This window comes from Magallana gigas, chromosome 7 (genome assembly GCF_963853765.1).
Source record: "Magallana gigas chromosome 7, xbMagGiga1.1, whole genome shotgun sequence".
Classification (NCBI taxonomy): Eukaryota; Metazoa; Mollusca; class Bivalvia; order Ostreida; family Ostreidae; genus Magallana; species Magallana gigas.
This window is the reverse complement of record NC_088859.1, coordinates 42,463,480-42,485,627: the sequence shown is the minus strand read 5'-3', so window position 1 is coordinate 42,485,627 and position 22,148 is coordinate 42,463,480. Positions and strand designations below refer to the sequence as shown.

Here is a 22,148-nt window from a genome sequence, read left to right as displayed (position 1 = left end):
GTACTGGAAAGCGCTAACCTAGCTTGGTTCTAAAGGAAATTTACTTTGTGCAAGCTTAGTTAGAAAAGAAACTTATCGACATAATGTTAATTAATATTAATTGAAAGTATCTAATGCCAGAAGGGTCGAAATGGCTTTTAAGTTGTACTCATCCAAAATTTATCCTTATTTAATTTAATTTGGTTAAGAAAATTTGGTCGAAATTACGTTTCTTTTAAATATTCAATGTACATGTATATTATGATTTATCATATACACTAAAGTTAATTTAAATCAAAGCTGAACACGACTTCTAAATGGACACCTGCCTGAATCATGTTATATAAAAGCCTTTGATTTTGTTGCACTTTATTTCACATCTGTACCTTGTGTGCGATGTGTTAAATACGTTTGTTTGACAAATGTCTGCACTTGTATTGTCGTTATACGCGTGCATTTTTTTTTATACATCTGTAAAGATATTGCATTGACCATTATAATTGATGTAACAAATGTAAGCGACGTAAAATATACGTCCACACAGATGAGATCTACTATGCAAACTTAGTGTTTAGTTCCTTTTATATGTGCTGTGAGGAAAGCGGCGAACACCAAGAATATGTGGCTATTTACAAGTCGTTTTGATTTTTCTACATTCCAGCTTCTGTTTATGCACTCACAAGATTAGCTTTTTTAAAAGCTAAGAAACTCAGCCACTGGAATATACATTTTAGGTGACAAGAGACTACACACTCTACATGTATAAAAATACAAGATATAAATATTTTGAATAATAATATGCAGATGTACATATATTTTTATAACTGTATGCGAGGAGGCAAGTGTGTAACAGTGTACACGTATACAATGCAGTTTGACCTAAAACTGACCAGTTTCATAACTTCTTCGAGTTTCACTAACACGAACTGTCTAGTAATTCCTTCCCAGAACTCCAATTTACGCAAGCGCATTTGAAGTTTCACTGTAACTTAATAAATCAGCCCGAAGGCTGACTATAATCACTGCGTAGCAGCCCCTGTAGTGATGTACGTAAGCCCTGCACATTAGATTCACAATAGCCTTTGCAGTTATGTGCGTAAACCCATGAAACTGGTTCCCCAATCAGTTTAAATGATGTATATTTCTGCTAATAGGGGGCAGTTATTCGATGCACCGGAAGTAGAAGTCTAACGTCAATAAATCGCTGAGCTATGCTTAGCGCTTTAAAAAGGGGGAAAAGGCAATTAAGAAGGACTGAACACCTACTTTCAAGTCACAAGGAGGGTTCAAAATGAATTTAACATTTTTACAAAGAAATTTATTGCTAGATGTGTTCAGTAATTTGGAGTCAATAATCTGTGAAGCACAATTGATTCAAGAATTAAAAAATACAAAACTAAATGACTTTTGCACATTTTAATGTCTTTTTCAGAAATTGGAACATCTGTAAATCAATAGTTAACATTAATTGATAACTTAAATATGAAAAAAAAATCTCTCAAAACTCAAGACATTCAAACACATTCTTGCTTTTCACAACTCAAAACATGATCAGTACACATAAATGCATTCAAGATAATCTATCATAATCTATTAATAAAAGTTTTCATAAAACTATCTTAGACATTATATAAAGCTCTAACAGTTAACAAAGTCTAAAGGTCATCTGACTGGCTTCTATAAAAAATAACACAAAATGTAAAAATAAACCTATCTAATGATACAACTTCATCATACAATGTCATTCTAATCTAGTGGATATGCTTTGATACTATACAAGTTTGTTGAACTTAATTAAAATCAAAGTAACTTTCATAAGAATTCAGAGTATACTGTGTGGTAAGCCACGAGACAGTCAACAGCACAAAAATGGAGGGTAAAATAAGATGAATGTATGTGGTAAATCTACAACTGATCAAACTCATTTCTCTCATTTACTCATCAACATAGAATTAAAATGACTTTTCATTTAATATTTGTGACTTTTCAATCCACACAATCTTTTAATTGGAATTCATTTCCCAAATCATTCAGTCAGGATAATACATTCACCAATAAAAATTAACTATTGCATAGTCATAATTATTTACCTAGCCAGAGACACATGACAGTAAAAGACAAAAGGATTCATTATCACACAAGATTCACTTTGTCCAACAAACATTGGTCTTAAAAGTCTTGCATTTATGATAAAGCAAGATTAAACTTGTTTAATCCTCAATAAATGTTTAAAATTTTGTTCATGGTAAAATAGTGTGAACATGGTTTGCTTCACCATGCTGAACACATTGTTATCATCATGATTATCTTTACTTAATCATTGAACACAACCCTCACTTAGCAATGGAATGAAAAGATGAAATGCACAATTAGATAGAACGAAATGATATGCTGCTTGTTAAATTTTGATTCCACTTGGAATGGATATGCAAATGTATTATCTACAATGCACTTAAAAGAATGCCATATGTGATATAAGAGAGTTAAAATATAAAGAATATAATTATCAATAAGAATATTAAAAAAAAATAAAATAAAAATAAACCATCATCAGTCATTTCATATGGTGTCTCATACAAGTTCATTTGATTCAAACGAATCTCATCATGTTGATATTTTTTTTCGATGGGACTGCATAAACAATTTATGTAAAACCATACATATATTTTACATATTTACAAAATTAAATACTGTTACATCATTCATATTTCATATGTACATAAATATATTTAGCAAAACATGACTGATATTTATAATTCTCAACTAAGACACAAGAGTTTTTTAAGAAAACATCTGCACACATGACTACCTTAATTATTGCACCTTGTAAATTTACGAGAGCAGTCAGCTTTGCGAGCAAGATCTGAGACCGTGAGCATAGAGTCACACATAGCACTAGATTTCTCTATTTGGAAACTTTGGCCACTGGGAAGTAATCACCAAGTCTCTTCTTAATGGAATAAATGTGGATAATGTATGTGAGACATGATTATCACAGGTTCATAATAATCCCAAATTAGATCTCCATAAGGAAATTAGCCTGAAAGAAATGTGGGTATTCCTACACATTACGTGGGCGGTCAGACAAAGGAGGAAAAGCCAGGAAGAGGGGCCCTGGAGCCCGCCGCATTGTTCAAGATCACCTGACCTCCATTCAGACTCATTGCATAATGACTGCTTTCTGCCTCACTGTCCGTGTAAGTGTAGGCATTAAAGTTCATGTGATTCGGTTGCGAGTTCTGCCACGACCGACTGACTTGGTCGTTGGCATAAGGATGGTTGGTGGGGTTTCTGTTCCTGAACGGGGGAGGAGGAGGGGAGGATGGGGGATGGAAGGAGGAATGCTTCTCTGTGATATCACTTTCATCATCACTGGGCTGAAAGACAAAAATAAAATCAATGATTTATACCTAATTAAAGGATTAATTTGCATTCTAAATCAAAAATCAGAAATAAAGATGTAATGAGTCCATGTTTATTCGTCATAATTATATAAACTTTGGAAATTAAGAATGTATTTTCTATTTCATTCTACTGTATTAACTTAAGCTTTACAGTTTCACTCCGTACCTCTGTAGAATCTCCCAGGTTTGATGGTTTCTCTGTGGTACTGCTACTTCCATCATCGTCAGAATCAGGAAGTGGTCCTTTTGCTCCCTCCAAATCCTCTGAGTATGTGACGCTAGCCGGACTAGGACGTGGTGGACCCCTTATGAACAAAGCAATCATTACAGTACATGCATTCCTTATTAAATCTTAGTACATGTAGTAAGTTTACATATAATGATACAAAAGTGAAATAGTTTTAGGTACCCCAGTACAATCAACATAATGGTTCTAAAAAGGTATATCCGACATCTGTTCCTACTACTCATACATTTTTGGAAACATATTTGTAAGTTTTCTAGGACTCGCTATGACTAGTGTCTTATAAAATGACCGAAAACAAAGTGAAGCATTGTACCTGCTGTGCTGGCTTCTTAATGTACCATTCCCAATTCGTGCTAAACTCCGTCTAGATTGTCGGATTTCTGTGGTAGCAAATCCTCCTTCCTCGGGCTCAAATGGCTCCAACACTGTTGACATCGACTGAGATGAAGATTTCTTGGGATCTAGAGAAAAAATGTATAAGAGTTATTACTTTAAAAATGTAGTTCTCTATTTATATCATATTCAATGTGGATGGGTATCCAAATTAAAATTTTATGATTTTTAAAAACCGATGTACTGATATATTGATTTATTTAGCTAATTCAGTGAAATTAGTGCTTTCTTGAATTAGTACAAGAATTCCCTTTAATATTCTTACTTTGGAATATCACAATAATTTCCTGCATGATTGTTTGCTAATTTCCTTAATTGAAAACTACAGTACATACCTTTCTTGTTCCTGGCGGCCAGACAGAGCAGTGAGATGATGACCAGTATGACAACCACCGCACCGAGAGCCACGATCACCGGGAACCACCACTCGTAATGGAACGGTCTCTCCTCCTCCAGACCAGACACTTGAGCTGAACCTTCAGAGAACATCACACAGTTGTGTTATCTTAAGGAATCATTCATTTTCTGTTTCACCTAATGACTTTCCAAAACACTCCCACACCGCTTTCCAATTGTGATGACTTTATTTCAAAATGTCTCATATTATATGTATTTAAACCAAACTGTGCCTAGGCAAATTCAAAATGGGGCGAAATTGTTTGGAAGTATAAAAGGGTAACATAAGGTGAAAATAACACTGTATACAGTATTAGTATCAGATACCTGCATTGTTTTGCCTGTTTGCAGGCTCCTCCACACATTTAGATTGACATTACAACAAGAAGAGATGACTAGGTACTCACTAATGAATTCCGAGGGAGGACTGGGATAGCTGATGCTCTTGTAATTGAAGGCCACCACACTGAACTGACAGCGTCCAGAGAACGCACAGTCGCTGGGCCAGGACAGACTGGTGCGGGGCTCAGAGGAGTGCTTGTACTGGATTGTCTTCCAGGGACTCTCAGCTACAGTGAAGTAAACAAATACATGTACTATATCAATGTTTGCAAAAGACAACAAAAGTGCTTTTTCTGAATGGTCTTCCAGAGACTCTCCATTGGATTAAGTATACAGATACTGTATCAAATGCTTGCAATACATGTATATATGGACATTCTACATTACCTTTATTGGTAATTACATACACTAAGTTTCAGTCATGAAGGAACTGATAATATTTATTCTAAATGTACAATTCTAACAAAACAAAAATTGGTACAGTTACTGACTGCTATCAAGTTTGAAGTAAAACAAGTGTTTGTTTATGTTATTTGATATTATTATAAGGAATTAAGGAAATTGTTACTTGTTTGAATGTACTTTTAGAGTTTCAACAAAATTAGTCAAGATTATTCCACATATTTCCTGATCATAAATTATCACTTAATGATTCCTAATTAGCGGTCAAAACATAATTAATATGTTCTTCCTCATTACACTGAATTGAGGTATGATATTCTTCCTTATAATTCTTATAATATCATAACAAATACAGTCACGTAAATATAAGGAAATAAATAAAACTTAATAATCTGGGAACTTTTAAAACAAACAGTTAGAAAAACCAAAAATTAACTACCAGGTAGTTTTTGTTATAAGCATCAAAGCTAGGGTGACAAAATTCTCTAAAAGAGTGATATTGATAAAAATACTAGTGCAAAAAACAAACCACACGGAAGCAATATTTACCCATACTTCTTGCTTGAATGTAATAGCCAATGATAGGCGAGGTCCCTGGGCTCCGGTTCTCCCATGCCAGGTGCACCTGTCCCTTGGAGATCTGGACAGATGGTTTCCGGGGAGGTTCAGGAGACTCTGAAACAGACAGCTTCACTTTTACAAGGTTCACAAAGACACTCATAAAATTACATGTCATGTAATATGAGAAAAAGAGTGATTTTAATTGATTCTATTTCTTCCCTAAATCAATACATTGAGTACTGGGTACATCCATATTATGTACATTCTAGGAATCTAGCAAGCTCATACTGGTATATCAAATGCTCACATGTATAGCATGACAATACTACAGATAGCAAATGGCAATGCCCGTTATAAATTGCACTGACAGTTTCAGTTGCATATTTGATTTTAGCCAAACTTGAGATTTCTTAAAGAGTTTAGCCACATAAAATGTAACTACAACAGTACTTCATATGGGGCTAAACTCCAGGAGAAAGACAATGTGAAAATCACATTTAACTATATATGATATGAGTTGAATTGGACCCCCATAATTCGCCATTTTTTAAAGTGTTTCGGGAACAATAAAATGTTATGTTAATTTCTAGAAGAGTTGATATAAAATATATTTTTCACCTATTTATTTGATTAATTTGCACTCACTTGCAGTATACCACGTAAGAAGTGACGCTATTTCTATAATTCAATTAAAATCAGTCAAAAATTGAAGGTTTTTTTTTCTTTTTACGAATGGGAAATAAAAAGCGCATGCTTGAACAAAGAAATTTTTTTGTCAGTTATTAGTCTTGGCTAGTTAAATCTCTGATTAAGATATTTTGTTTGTTCAAGCATGCGCTCTATGTTATCTGAAAGAAAAACTGCTTGAAAACAAGCCGTTTTATGCTGAAAATGCAAAAATGGCGGGAAAAGGTTGTCTTTATGGTATCATATTTCTACATCGTGGGCACTTGAATCAAAATGAACATAAAAACATCACATATATATCTGTACAAAGAAAACAAAGAATTACAGTAAAATGATGATATTTATTGTTGGGGGCATTTTAGGCCCATATCATCTATAGTCCTTTACTGGTACATGTACATATTATGTCTTTTGTAACTACAAAGTTTCATAAAACTCTGTTAAAGTTTTGATAACAAAAAATCAAAATTCATATGACTGATAAATGGACTAACTAAGATTCAGTAAAAAGCATACCCTACCTAACTCACTGCATGAGGGCAAAATTACATTATGAATATATTTAAGACGCTAATAAATGCAAAGAATTTGCATAGATACATGAATACATGTCTATTCCAAATTAAACTTGATTATGAAAAAGAATTTTTCCTTCAGACTTTAAGGTAATTTCTGTCTATATTATTACCTGTCTGGGGTCCAGTTTTAATGCTATTCTCCCTTTCTGGCCCTGGCCCCACTATAGTTTTGGCGACCACAGTGAAAGTATAGGTGACATTCTCCTCCAGTTTGTCGACCCAGTAGTAGGTCTGATTACCACTCAAGTCAGACAGAGTTACCACACGGTTATCTGATAAAAAAGCACAAAAAGAAATCAATTTTACACGGAGAAAACTTTTTTTTATACCTGTACAGGTACATGTATCATCACGCCTGAAAAACATTTACATTAGTGTGTAACTGTATTTACCAGCAAGTGATCTGTAGGTGAGTCCATAGAACTTGATAATTCCATTGGGATTTGAGGGTGGCTCCCATGTGACATTCAAAGAAGTCATTGTGATGTTGAAGAAATCAAGAGAGCGTGGCTTGCCAGGTTCTGTTAAAATGATGACATTTTTAAACTTAAAACTAAAATACCTGTAAATATGTACAAACTCATTGACTACAAAAAGCAAAGCCATCATTTATCCATGTAGATTTACAATGACAAAATCAAAGGTCTGAACTGAATGATACTTAGCTGCAATAATGTAGCCCTCTCCCGATTTTTTTTTTTTTGGGGGGGGGGGGGGAGGAGAGGGCTACAATTCCATAAGATCTCCATAATGGTGCAAGTGCAGGAGTGATTCACTCCCACAACGCTCAAATTGTATACAAATGACAATAACATTTGCATATCTTACATGAACTCAAACATTGTAGTTGTGTATGGCATAAATTTATCCAAAAATATCAAGTATAGTCCATATATCGGTAATTTATTGTGTATGTCAACAACGCAAGTTAAATTTGTCGGCCATGTTTACTGACCTCTGCCCTCTCCAGTAAACATCAGATATAAAAAATCGGAGAGGGCTACATTATTGTAGCTAGATGATACATACTCCACTGCTCTGTGCGTCCAAACACCTGCTGACTGTAGGGTCCGTCCCCGGCCGTGTTGTAGGCCAGTACTTGGACCGTATAGTTGGAGTAGTTCTCCAGGTTATAGATGACCATCTCTGTCTCGGGTACCACGGTGGGGGTGCTAGGCTTTGACCCCAAGCCTGTCTTCCAGTAGATTACCTATCAGTCAGAAAAGAACTTGTTAAACATGATATTTTTATCATCATCAGAGGTTGTTTTTCCGTTAATTTTTAAACAAAAATTGATAATAAAATCATCAGTAATAATGTGTTCTTAAATTGAATACATAAATTCTTGTTTTACCTTGTATCCTGACAACTTTCCATTCTGAGTGTCAGGAGGGGGTTGATACCAATTGACAGTTAATGCTGTGGCATTCTTGGGTGTCACACGTACCCCAACAGGGGGAGCTGAGGGTGCTGTTAATTTAAGAATTATATGTATTAAAAGTCATGCTTAAAAAAAAACAAATAAATCAAAACTGACAAACAGATGGTATTAGCTAGATGCATAATGATGAAATGAACATGCAAAACATTTTCTAACTGGAAGAAGATTCTAAAGTAAGTAAGTAGCTTGTACAAAATAATTCAGGTAGCATCATCAATATTCATCCAAATAAAATTATGGTTTACTCTGCACAAACAAAAACAAGGGTTTAATAAACAATGAGTTACCTGCATCACCGACATATATAGAGTGGGGCGTACTGTGTGGCCCGTCTCCTATAGAGTTAAAGGCCATGATACGGATATCATATGTGGTGAATTTGACCAGATTGTCCAGCATTGTTGAAGTAGTTGTATAGGTAACAGTCTTGTCCTGGAAACTTGACATGCTTTGTTGACGATATTGTATTATATAACCCAAGATGTTTCCATTCCAAGTGGAGGGAGGAGGATGCTAGATTAGGAAAGAGTTTGCAAACTTCTTCAAATCATGCAACGCAAATTCCATGCTGCTAAACTTGTGTATGTATAAAGAATAACTTAAATGTATATACACGTATCTTAGTCAGTAAAATACATCATAATCACACAGGATGAAAACAAATTCAAACTAGTGGGTATTGTTTTTTTTACAAAAAAACACATGTCTCCCCTTCTCCCCAAGGATTGTAATATGGGGCAATTTTAACAATTGAAAAAGAATAATGTCATCTATATGTTACCCAGACCCATCTTTTTCTTAATTTGACCTTGAGTAAAACATGGTCAAGGTCATATATAAATCAATAATACACCTAAGTGTATTATTATTGTTCTTTGTTTAAAGTTTGAAGTCCTTCTGTCAAAGTATATTCAGGAGTTGAACAATGAAGTTTTTTCTAATTTGACCTTGAAATAAAAATTTTAAGGTCAAGGTAAAATTTTTTGGTAAGGTTCAACTAGGTTATATACCATCTATCTATGATACAAGTTTAAAGTCTGTATGTTAAAGGAGTCTTGTGTTATGGTCCGGACAATATTTTTTATGAAAAGCTTGACCTTGAAGAACAAAATAGGTCAAGGTCAAAACTTTTGGTGGCGTGCACTCCTTCTCAATACCATCTACCTATGTTCTAAGTTTGAAGTCTAAATGTTAAAGGGTATTAAAGTTATGACCCAGACAAAATTATATTATTTTTTTCTTAATTTGACCTTGAGTAAAACATGGTCAAGGTCAAATATTATTCAATAGTACACCTAAGTGTATTATTATTGTTCTTTGTTCAAAGTTTGAAGTCCTTCTGTCAAAGTATATTCAAGAGTTGAACAATGAAGTTTTTTCTAATATGACCTTGAAATAAAAAAAATAGGTCAAGGTCAAAAATTTTGGTAAGGTTCAACTAGGTTATATACCATCTATCTATGATACAAGTCTAAAGTCTGTATGTTAAAGGAGTCTTGTGTTATGGTCCAGACAATATTTTTTATAAAAAGCTTGACCTTGAAAAACAAAATAGGTCAAGGTCAAAACTTTTGGTGGCGTGCACTTCTTCTCAAAACCATCTACCTATGTTCCAAGTTTGAAGTCTTAATGTCAAAGGGTATTTAAGTTACGGCTTGGACAAATTTGGATGAAGAAGAATAAGAAGAAGAAGAACTAGACACGATCTCGTTGCGAGCAACGAGGAGGTCTTCCGTCCGTTTTGTAGAATAAGGAATGACCTTATTCTTGATCTTCGTCAACGAAACTTATCCGGAAAAGGAGTCGGAATCTATGAGTGTAATGGGTGAAAGACTATCTATCCCTTTGGTGTCCCTTATTTGAGGGATCAGCTCCTTTTCATTCATTTTAGTTAAAAGGTATTATTGTCTACCGCTAATAAGTGTTTGGAAATTGGTTACCGTTTTTGAGATATCTGGGAAAAATCGTTTTGACATCCGGTCCTAAAACTCCTTTTAGGGTCCAGATAACAAACAATATATGGTTGTACATTGTTAAGCTCAATATTTTGAGCATCTTTTGTTAAATACTGCTTTCCTGAACTTTCCTCTATTTCGATATATTGAAGATCAAAGTGTTGGACTTCTGGCCCCTTAAAATCCCTAATTACATAACATAGGAGGAAATGATTACCATGTATAGGCAAATAACCTTAGAATGAACATAATTGGCTCTATAACGTATCACAAAATATTTCACAGTTAAAAGTTATCATCAAAAGACTTTAGAGCCCCCTTAGCCCCTTATTTGAAGAGCCAGCCCCTTTTTCTTGATTTCATAAGAATTTTTTGGTCAATTCAAACACATTTTGTTCAACAAGTGTTTACAAATTTTGTACCGTTCTCGAGATATCTTGAGAGGGTCGTTTTAGGGGCCGACCCTGTAATTCCTTTAAGGGACCGCATAGCAAAGAAATTATGGTTGCAGATTGTTAAGCTCAATACTTTGAGCATCTTTTGTTCAATATTGCTTTTCAAAATTTTCCTCCATTTTGAGATATTGAGAATCAAATTTTTGGACTTCTGGCCCCTTAAATCCCCTAATTATGTAACATAGGAGTAAATGATTGCCATGTGTAGGTGGATAACGTTAAAATGAACATAATTGCTTCTATAACGTATCACAAAATATTTCACAGTAAAAAGTTATCATTAAAAGACTTTAGAGCTTCCTCAGCCCCTTTTTTGAAGGGCCAGCCCCTTTTTCAACATTTCAAATGAAAGCTTTAATCAATTCAAACACATTTTGTTCAACAAGTGTATACAAATTTTGTACCGTTCGCGAGATATCTTGAGAGGGTCATTTTAGGGGCCGACCCTGTAACTCCTTTAAGGGACTGCATAGCAAAGAAATTATGGTTGCATATTGTTAAGCTCAATATTTTGAGCATCTTTTGTTCAATATTGCTTTCCAGAATTTTCCTCCATTTTGAGATATTGAGCATCAAATTTTTGGACTTCTGGCCCCTTAAAATCCCTAATTACGTAACATAGGAGTAAATGATTGTCATGTGTAGGTGGATAACGTTAAAATGAACATAATTGCTTCTATAACGTATCACAAAATATTTCACAGTGAAAAGTTATCATTAAAAGATTTTAGAGCCCCCTCAGCCCCTTATTTGAAGAGCCAGCCCCTTTTTCTTGATTTCATAAGAATTTTTTGGTCAATTCAAACACATTTTGTTCAACAAGTGTTTACAAATTTTGTACCGTTCTCGAGATATCTTGAGAGGGTCGTTTTAGGGGCCGACCCTGTAATTCCTTTAAGGGACCGCATAGCAAAGAAATTATGGTTGCAGATTGTTAAGCGCAATACTTTGAGCATCTTTTGTTCAATATTGCTTTTCAAAATTTTCCTCCATTTTGAGATATTGAGAATCAAATTTTTGGACTTCTGGCCCCTTAAATCCCCTAATTATGTAACATAGGAGTAAATGATTGCCATGTGTAGGTGGATAACGTTAAAATGAACATAATTGCTTCTATAACGTATCACAAAATATTTCACAGTAAAAAGTTATCATCAAAAGACTTTAGAGCTCCCTCAGCCCCTTTTTTGAAGGGCCAGCCCCTTTTTCAACATTTCAAATGAAAGCTTTAATCAATTCAAACACATTTTGTTCAACAAGTGTATACAAATTTTGTACCGTTCGCGAGATATCTTGAGAGGGTCATTTTAGGGGCCGACCCTGTAACTCCTTTAAGGGACTGCATAGCAAAGAAATTATGGTTGCATATTGTTAAGCTCAATATTTTGAGCATCTTTTGTTCAATATTGCTTTCCAGAATTTTCCTCCATTTTGAGATATTGAGCATCAAATTTTTGGACTTCTGGCCCCTTAAAATCCCTAATTACGTAACATAGGAGTAAATGATTGTCATGTGTAGGTGGATAACGTTAAAATGAACATAATTGCTTCTATAACGTATCACAAAATATTTCACAGTGAAAAGTTATCATTAAAAGATTTTAGAGCCCCCTCAGCCCCTTATTTGAAGGGCCAGTCCCTTTTTCTTGATATCACATCAAAGCTCTTGACTTTATAAAGATTTTTTGTTCTACATTTTATAACAAAATACAATCGAAGAAAGAGATATTGAAGGAAAACCACGAAAAAACACGACGCTTTTTTAACTGTAGTTTTCGAGCTCGGGCGAGCTTCGCCGCTTTTGGTCACAGGAAAATATATATACCACATGTCAGATCTACAATCTTTTGTCTACAATCCCTGAAATTTTGAACTCAATATCTTCAACTGTTTAGGAGTTTACCCCTGGACAAGCCGACCCTCTGAAAATCGTTAAATCGTAAATAACTCAAAACCGGAAGTGACGTCATCATTAAAAAAAATTTCCAATAAGGTTCAGGTCATTATCTATCAGACCTGAAAGTTTCATGTAAATCGGTGGAGTAGTTTTAGAGAAATCGCGTACACAAAATTGGTTGGAAAAAAAAAGAAAAATAATAATAATAGGGAAAAAGAAACCGAACGAAAACAATAAGGTCTTCCGTTGGAAAACGGAAGACCTTAATAAGAAGAATAAGAAAGTCGACAAAAACAATATGTCTCCCCTTTGAAAGGGGAGACATAATTAAACATTCAACATACAGTATCTATCTAAATAAAACATATCTATCCTTTTGTGAGTGAATATACATGTATAAGCATATTAGAAAATTTTCAAATACATATTAGATTACAAAAAGACATGCCAACAGGTAGAAAAAAAGTAGGAAAAAAAACAAAGTCTTCATGATGCTGGTTTAGTGGATTAATTTCTCATCTTCATCACATTTTTAACTATTGCAGTCGCTGAACTGTTACTATACATGAATAGAGTGTTGGTAATTCTTACCTGCCATGACACATTGAGAGAGTCTCGGGTCAGGGGGACAACTACTACATTCTGTGGAGCACCCTCTGGTTCTATAAGAAAGATTACGCTTACAACAACAGAGCTACTGGAGATAGTTTTATTTAGAAAAGAACATTAGAAACTATCTAAAATTCTTATGTAGCCACAAAATAACCAACCAAACAAAAATATTGCTTAACAGTACAACTTGATAATTACATCTTTTCACATGTAAAAAAGCGTCCTCGTTATGAATTTATAAATAAAAATTACAATATGAAGATGGTTTAGAATTAAAATGCGTAGAGTAAATATGCAATGAATTTTAGGACTTTCTGTCATTCTTGAAATATTAAAAATAAATATTGTACTTTTTTGCAATATCATAGATAAATCAATCATATGTATGCAGATGATTTAAATATGCTAAAACAATAAGTATGTACATGAATCTTCAAGCATTGTAATAATGATACAATTAAATCTAAAAATTAAATTCTCTCTCTCTCTCTCTTTCTCTCTCTCTCTCTCTCTCTCAATATGAATCAATTATCTACAGCAGCTTACTGTCTTGGAGTGTTGTGGCTTCATCAGAGGCAGCACTAAAGTTACTGGATCCAACATCATTGTTGGCAGCCACTCGAAATGTGTACACGGTATTGGGATGAAGGCTGCAATCAAAATATAAATCAGTGCACATTTTCTGTCATTTGTAGCATTTCACTTCACAAAATAATTCACCATTTTCATTATACATTGTACATGAATATACATGCATAGATCTTAAAATATTAATTAAAACCTATTGAATCTGTGTCCCTACACTTTGATTTGTGTCTTACTTGGTAACATTGAACGTGGAAACGTTAGCCAGAGGTGAGTCTGGGACGTAGGTCCAAGCTGCTCCTTTTTTCTTGTACTGAATGGTGTAGTTTCTCAGAGGGCCGTAACCATCAAAACCTGACAACCAGCTGATGGTTAGGGACCGCGCCCTGCGGTCTGACATTATTGTTGGCTTTGTAGGACTGTCAGGTACTCCTGTATTTATCAGAAAGAAAGCGTTCAGCAGTGTTATAGCAAAAAGGCAAAAATATAAACTAAAGAAAGTCTAAAGCTAAGCTGTTAAAACTACAACATAAAAATAAAATACAATTGCAAATCCAGCATCTCAAATTTTAAACAGCTTACCGTTTGAAAGATAATACAATGCCTAAAATCATAAAGATCAAAGAAGATTGATACAGGGACTTATAACATATTATCTTACTCTTCATCATTATATCAATACTTACGTCTATTGACAGTTGTGTAGACTTTGGCCTTGGCACCAATTCCCCACCCTCGACGAGTCTTGGCCCTCACGCTAAAGGAATAATACTTGTTGTTCTCTAAAGAGCTGAAATGGTACTCTAGTTGTGATGCCACAATGACAGAGCTGTTGTACACGAAAGAGGTATCGTCCCTCCTGTAGGATACCATGTACCCAGTGATGATTCCGTTGGGTTCCAGTGGTGGAGACCACATGATTTTCACTGTGTTAGAGGTCACATCTGGAAACCAAAGTCTGACTGGTGGCCCAGGGACTGAAATATCAGATCAAAGGCATTAACAGATTTTTCAATCTGTATTACAGTGCAATTTAACCTTTTTAGATTGAACAAAACTGTTGAAAAAAAGGAGTAAAAAAAAATGAATTACATGTACCAGGTACTTTATATAAAAATTAGAGAACACTTAAGTATCAAATTTTAAAGACTAGTAAGAAACAAACAACATTTTATATTATAAATTATTCTTTTATTAAAAAAAAAAAAAGAGAACAACATACTATCATCCAGTGTTTTCTGCTGAACTGGAGGCTCACTCAGCTCTCCATCCCCCATTCTGGTGTAAGCAAGTACTTGGATTTCATAGCTGACATACTTTCTCAGATCACCAATAAGGACAGACTTTGTCTCATTTCCTACTAAGGTTAAAACTGCTGGCTCTAAGCCTGAGGACGACTGGTCCTGATAATGCACCTATTCCAACAAAAGATGTCAGAAATACATCAATAAATTCAGTGTTTATCCTTCCACACTTGCTGCATATTTTGGAGGAAACTGATACTTTGAAGCTCAGTTCTGAATGAAGATTCACATGTCTTTGTACTGACATACCTTGTATCCTAGAATGATTCCATTTTGATCCAGATCGGGGACATCACCCCATGTACATCTAATACTGGTGGAGGAATTTGTCCTACAATCTACAGACTCTGGTCCAGCGCTTGGTCCTTAATGAGAAGGAAACAGAACGTTGCAAGTAAAGATTGAAGAAATTGCAATTTGGCTATGTTAAATAATTTTAAGTATTATCAATAAGTTAAAAGATAAAAATACAAACAGAATGTGATACCTGAAAAATAATGATGCTCCATTTATGCATGTTCTTATTCATAGATTTAAATAGACAACAACATTACTTACTGGCATCTCTAGTCCTTTCTTGCTGCTCTGGACTAAAGGCACTGTTTCCCACATCATTGTAGGACTGCATTTTAACCTCATACACCATCCATTCCTGTAGACCACTGAGAATGAAGAAATCTCTATCCAGTGTCAGGTTGACACTCTTCCACACAGAACTGTTCTCATGACGGTACATAATCCTGTAGCCTTTAGGTTGCCCATTCCAGTCTTGTGAGGAGAGCGGCTATAAATGCAATAATACATCTAACAGTTAAAGACACAGCATGATTTCCTTATGCAATGACAATATTCATAATAAAAATATAGTTAAGTTAATAAGTTTGGCCATTTACGGATTGATTAATACATACAGCCCAACTAATCCTCAGTGCTGTGGAATTGACTGCTCTCAGGGTAACTTCTCTAGGGGGAAAATTAGGGGAATCCTGGCTTGTTTGAAACTGTCGAGTGGGTTCACTTGGCATGCTAGGACCCACAATATTAACAGCTATGATCCTCATCTTATACTGAGTAAATGGGGTGAGGTTATACACAGTAATGGAGGTTGCATCTGGAGCTGAAACTCTGTAGATTTCTTGCCAATTCTCAGAACCTCCTACTTGAGCCTCAACGACCCAGTTTGTTATTGAGGTTTTGCCGTCGAAGCCGGGGAAGAACTGGATGACCACTGATCTGGCTTGAACATCACTCACTCCAAGTTGTTCTGGAGGTTTGGGAAGTTCTGTTGAATCAAAAGTATTCATTGATAAATTTCTACTCCTTAAGGTATCCGATGTACAATTGACCAAAAAATGATGCCTGGTAAGGTATATAATATTATTCAATGTACTCGTTTGATAGGTAAGGATATGTAGTTTCTAAAAATAAATGTTTTTCCGGCCAAATCACTATGGGGATGTAACTTTAGCTCTGCAAATCACGCATGGTAAAATACTACTTTTCTTTGACGAAAACATGTGTAATCATTAATAATATTTATCAAATAAATATTGCAAACATATTTTAATAAAAATAAAGTTTTTAAATAAATTGATTACTTTTGTAAATATCTTTTTTTATTTTTGCGAATTCTTTTTTACAATGACCATCACGACTCACACGATTTTTACCCCCCCCCCCCCCCCCACGTCAGCCGTCGCATTCATAATCCAACGCATATTCCCGTTACCTGGTAATTTTCCTTTACGATTGAGAACTTGTAATTTTAGAATTAAAAATCTAAATTGTTCAGGTTTTTTTCAATCAGCAAAATGTTTGCACAAAAAATATTCTTACTAATACAACGAAGTCATGAATTGCGGGTCACATCAGGTGTGTAAAGCGTTACGAACAAAGCGTGCAAGAACCGTGTGAAATGTTTTATTAGAATACATTCCAAACCTTTTACTCATAGAAAACAATATATATTGTATTATCTTTTACTCAAAATTGTATCCTTTTTTAACAAAAAAATTAAGTCAGTTTTGCAAGAGCGCCGCGGGAAAAAAAAATAACGTCATACAACGGCAAATGACGTAAAGCTGCCACAACGTCACAATCAGCGTAAGGGGGAAAAGTTAAAACAACTCGTTTTAAAATTAAGAAAAAAAGATATTGCTTGACTTAATGCATCAATTGTTTATTCTTTATCGTTTAATATGTCAGATCAAAAATAGTAGGACTTTTTGAAAATTTATTTCAAGCTCCGTAATCTACCGAGCTCATCCCGGAAAATCCCGAGCTCTCAGGCTCAATTGTACATCGGATATCTTAAATGAATATATGTAGATAAATTTTTAAGACAGGATGTGCTGTGAAAATATTTTCATACACTTTAAAATGTTAAAAACTAGCTCATTTAAAATTAAAAAAAAAATTCAATGACAAAAATCAGTAAGATCACTGAGACACACCTGGTGGGACTCCAGACTCAATATCTGCTGAACTGACTGCACCAGACCCCTTGGCAGTTCTAGCAAACAGGTAAATGGTGTAGTTAGTGGTTGGCATCAGGTTCCTGATGGTGTAAGAGGTGGCCCCATCATTCAACTTAACCTCCTGTTTCGTAGGAGTCTTATTTTTTTGCTCCCATTGAAGGGTGTACCCTACAAAAAGAGATTTAAAATGAATACATAGTCAAATAAACGTAAACAAATAATTAACTGGTATGCAGATTTTGCTTTTCACAATATATTTAGTAGCAATATCGTTTTATTTATCATTCATATTATAGGCATTAAAATTAAATCAAGCAACTTTTTCATATTATTAATATCTAATATTTTGAGACAAACTTTACATGCATATCCAAAAGTATTGAGTTGAATTTCATAACTCTTACCTTGGAGAATACCATTGACTTCTGTGGGGCGACTCCAAACAACTTTAAGAGATGTGTCCATGATATCCTCAAAGTGCAGAGAAGACACTTTTCCAGGAACTATGAAACAAACATAAAAGAGGATATAAGTCAACAATAAATTTTACATCCCTCCCTGATCAAAAGTGAGGATAGTTTTATCTTGAATGACAACCTACCATCTTCATCAGTCCTAACAGACACTGGTAAGCTAGATGGTCCATCTCCGGCCCCTGTGTAACACAGAACCTCCACGGAGTAGGAAGTATACTTCTTCATGTCATACATGTTTACTGACTGCTCCCCGATTGGATTGTTTGGATCAGGTGGAACAGACAGTTCCCTCTCATATGATGACTGCCCCTGCCTCCTAGCCTTCACTTTATAACCTAGAGCCACCCCATTAATGTACGCAGCATCTACAGGCTGCCACGAGACTCTTATGACAGTGGAGTTTTGAGGCGCAACCTGAACGTTTTTTGGCGGTCTGGTGGGCTGACCTTCCATTGTCCTTTCCTCAATGGTGTTAGAAAAAACGCCCACTCCTTCATTATTATACGCAGCTATCTGGAATTCGTAAGACTGAAAGATGATAAGGTTGGTCAGTTCGTAGGTGGTGACCAGTGGATTCGTGGTATTGACACTCTGGTAGGTGCTGTCTGGGTAGTTTGTAAGCTTGTATCGGATCATGTATCCCCTCAGGTCTCCATTCCAGGTGTCTTCCGAGGGTGCCTGCCACAACAACATGATAGAGGAGTTGGATCTGGGAGTGCCGTAAAATCCTTTTGGAGGACTTGATGGTGCTAAAATAAAGGTGGAAATGATAAAGCTTCATACATTTGAAAATAACATCAGCATTATAGAAGACTTAAACACAGAAAATCATATCCAAGATTCCATAGCTTTATTGAACAGAACAATTTATAAATTATTAATACATTCTGTTGTTATACTCATTGATTTAATAATTCAGCTAATATTTATACAGAATTTTTTTTCGTTCTTTTACATTTTGTGTCAAACAGTTCATAGAAAATCAAGGAATGTTTTGGTATGAATTTCTCACCTTGCTCTGGCATTCTGATTGGTGGCACTGGTTTTGGATCACTGGGAGACCCCTCCCCAACCGAGTTTACAGCACTGATGATGACCTGGAAATACCTGGCGGGCCGTAGACCATTAACAATCATTGACCTTGCACTTGGGGGAACATTGCTATTGAATACATTCCATGGGTCCCTATCCACAATCCCTGTCAAATACAATAGTATTTACATGTAGTTTCATAAATGAGTAATTATTATCTTGCTCACAATGATTTCAGATAAACAAACATAAAATCACCTTTATCAGGTATATAATCCACTTTCCTATACTGTAAAATAAGTCTTTGAATGGGACTGTTTCCGTCAAAGCCTGGACTCCATGACACATTGATGCTACGTAAATCTGATGGGTTATGTAGCACACTGGTCACCACCGGTTTATGGGGCAGCTCTACAAAAGTACAAAGAACACGGTTGTAAACAGAAACCTTAAAAATTATTTCCTTTCATAATGAGTATCAAATAGGTAGCATGAACTTACCTGTGTCGCAACAGTATTTCACAGAGAGTAGCTGATGCAAGAAAATTTCTGAATTCCCTTTTGAATTTTGTGCATTTTTTCCGCGACAGCTTGTTTTTTTTTTTGACTCAGGGATAAAAAACAATGTGTAATATGTCTGATTATCTTAGTTTTGTAATAATGCAATGTCATTTGAATTTTTGTTGCGTTTTGTTTCTGGAAGGGGGGTGCAAAGGCCCGGGTTGGATTTTCAAGCACATGTTACTTTGACGTAAACAAACTCTCTTAACTTGTTGGATGCCCCTGTGTTTTTTGCTACTTAATTGTAAATTAAGTATTGTTTAAAGAGATGTGATGAGGAATTTACCCAGAAGTTCGTTTTGAATTTATAACCTGAATCTAAAGTTGCACTATTTTGGTAAGAATATATAATGAAATTAAATACTGTAGTGACACTTACCTGTGACTTGAAAGAAGGCTGATCTGCTATCGTTGCCTCCCTTGGAGATGACTTGACAGCGGTACCACCCAATGTCTACGTTGTACACCCCGGTGATGGTTAGGGTGCCGTCAATGGAGCTGACCGTGTGGCGGGCAGAGTTGGTGACCTCCATAGTTGACGGGGGATCAGACTGGGTCAGGAACCAGTGCCAACTAACCTCCACATTAGGGTCCTTAGATACCCCACACTGAAGGGCAGCAGAGGAGCCCTTGATGACAGAGGTATTGGAGGGAGGTTGCGTTATGATTGTTCTCACTGAAAAATAATGATATGATTGTAAACATCTAATAATTTTTTGTATGACATCCTCTGTTAATTTCTGACCAATTTTATGTGTTTTATTTATATTGTATCAAAAGTAATCTGAGGAAAGCATAAAAATGATGGGCCATTTCTAAACTAATGACAAGCATATTAAATGAGACATTTATTCAAATTGTTTATTTCCAATTAAAGATATTTTATGTATTTTTGCACAAAAATTGTATGCAAAAGTTGCCAATTTCTTGACATATCCAAAAGTTGTCTTTACCATAAACTTCCAGGAAGGCTTCTGCGGTTTGGCTGCCTCTGCTGTTGGATGCATTACACATGTAGTGTCCAGAGTCTGTGGACACGGTGGTGGTAATCAACAGCTGTCCATTGTCCAGAATCTGGATCCTCCCCTCACTCACAACATCAACAGGGCCATTGCTTGTCACTGAAATAGTCATCATGTCATAAAATAAGAGTAATCTAAAATATTTTAAAGTTTTTAGTGCGTTTTAAAATTTACAAAGAACTGAATATATTTATCCTGGTAAAGAAATTCAAAAGTTGAGTTGATTTTCAACTTTATCAATCATATCAGATATGATTATGGATCTTACTTTTTCTCCATGACACAGTCGGCTTGGGGGCCCCTGTAGCTTCACAAGGAAGTCTGGCATTACTTCCCTCTGTGATTGTCAAGTTGTCAGGCTTGTCTATTATTTCTGGGGGAGAGCCTGTAAATAGAGATTAGTCAGTGTATGAGCTGAGGACAAACATTCTGCTGGTTCCACACATAAATTATTTTTTTTTAGATGTTGTGACTTCTTAACAAACATACTGTTGACTTTAATCCATGTGGCCTTCTTTGTTTCTCCTGCCTCATTCCTGGCAAAGCACATATAGACCCCAGAGTCTGTCATATCCAGGAATGTGATGGACAAGGTTCCATTGGGAGACACTGTAATTCTGAAAAGAAACAAAATATTATTATAAGAGTAGTACCGTATTTTTCTGACGATTAGTCGGTATTTTTTTTCTCTGAAGCAGAGCACCCGACTTATCGTCTTGTTCGACTTGTCGTAGGCTCGAGGTCAGAAAATTGTTAAAAATAGCATTAAAATCTTGGTTTTAATCATCTTGAGTTGGCTGTGTGATTGAAAATTACGTTGTTGAATTCACTATTCATCTTTAATAATTATCATTTTCACTAATCTGTTAACACCAAAATACATAATAATAACAGTTATTAAAAAATGGTACATTGTCTTTAATCAATTAAAAGTTTTACCGTTCTGTTTTTATAAACACATCGTCAATATATAAACACATCGTTTATGTATCACTATAGTAGGAAGATAACATTGCCCAGTAAAATTGAAACCAAATTTGAATGGAAGAAAATATTGCAGTAGGTCCGGGGGTGTTTTTTTATATTTAATTATTTTATTAGTAAAGAGTTGTTAGTGGAAAGTATAAATCATAAATATTTTATGGTCAAATTCAATCTTAAAATACGTAATCGGCAATTATCAATACTACTGTTTATACAATAGGCTGACACCGGTTGTGTTAATACTCTTGCCCTAAGGCTGAGATTTTTACGGCAATTTCACTCCCTGTGTATATAAAGAGTACCGTTATAAGAGTAATTATAGTTCATTGATTAATTGTTGTCCAATTCTTTGATTATT

General features: G+C 35.1%; 1 protein-coding gene across 2 annotated transcripts in view; it reads right to left on the bottom strand.

The window, feature by feature from the left end:
* Window positions 1–1,380: 1,380 nt before the first annotated feature.
* LOC105342949 (protein sidekick-2) overlaps window positions 1,381–22,148 on the bottom strand; it is a 28,461-nt gene continuing 7,693 nt past the window's right edge. Inside the window, exons 7-34 of one of the 2 annotated variants that reach the window (XM_034459009.2) lie at window positions 21,296–21,423; window positions 21,075–21,191; window positions 20,738–20,905; window positions 20,164–20,460; window positions 19,482–19,634; window positions 19,204–19,389; window positions 18,317–18,940; window positions 18,120–18,218; window positions 17,692–17,883; window positions 16,150–16,520; window positions 15,797–16,022; window positions 15,488–15,603; window positions 15,157–15,349; window positions 14,621–14,911; window positions 14,171–14,366; window positions 13,896–13,999; window positions 13,329–13,399; window positions 8,718–8,943; window positions 8,344–8,459; window positions 8,019–8,199; window positions 7,382–7,510; window positions 7,100–7,261; window positions 5,713–5,838; window positions 4,827–4,988; window positions 4,359–4,499; window positions 3,944–4,091; window positions 3,550–3,688; window positions 1,381–3,356 (exon numbers count right to left, since the gene is read on the bottom strand). In XM_034459009.2, the coding sequence (XP_034314900.2) occupies window positions 3,060–3,356; window positions 3,550–3,688; window positions 3,944–4,091; window positions 4,359–4,499; window positions 4,827–4,988; window positions 5,713–5,838; window positions 7,100–7,261; window positions 7,382–7,510; window positions 8,019–8,199; window positions 8,344–8,459; window positions 8,718–8,943; window positions 13,329–13,399; window positions 13,896–13,999; window positions 14,171–14,366; window positions 14,621–14,911; window positions 15,157–15,349; window positions 15,488–15,603; window positions 15,797–16,022; window positions 16,150–16,520; window positions 17,692–17,883; window positions 18,120–18,218; window positions 18,317–18,940; window positions 19,204–19,389; window positions 19,482–19,634; window positions 20,164–20,460; window positions 20,738–20,905; window positions 21,075–21,191; window positions 21,296–21,423 (5,359 nt within the window). In that variant the 3' untranslated portion in view covers window positions 1,381–3,059. The remainder of the gene's footprint in view (window positions 3,357–3,549; window positions 3,689–3,943; window positions 4,092–4,358; window positions 4,500–4,826; window positions 4,989–5,712; window positions 5,839–7,099; window positions 7,262–7,381; window positions 7,511–8,018; window positions 8,200–8,343; window positions 8,460–8,717; window positions 8,944–13,328; window positions 13,400–13,895; window positions 14,000–14,170; window positions 14,367–14,620; window positions 14,912–15,156; window positions 15,350–15,487; window positions 15,604–15,796; window positions 16,023–16,149; window positions 16,521–17,691; window positions 17,884–18,119; window positions 18,219–18,316; window positions 18,941–19,203; window positions 19,390–19,481; window positions 19,635–20,163; window positions 20,461–20,737; window positions 20,906–21,074; window positions 21,192–21,295; window positions 21,424–22,148) is intronic. The other variant, XM_034459010.2, reaches the window with a different exon arrangement.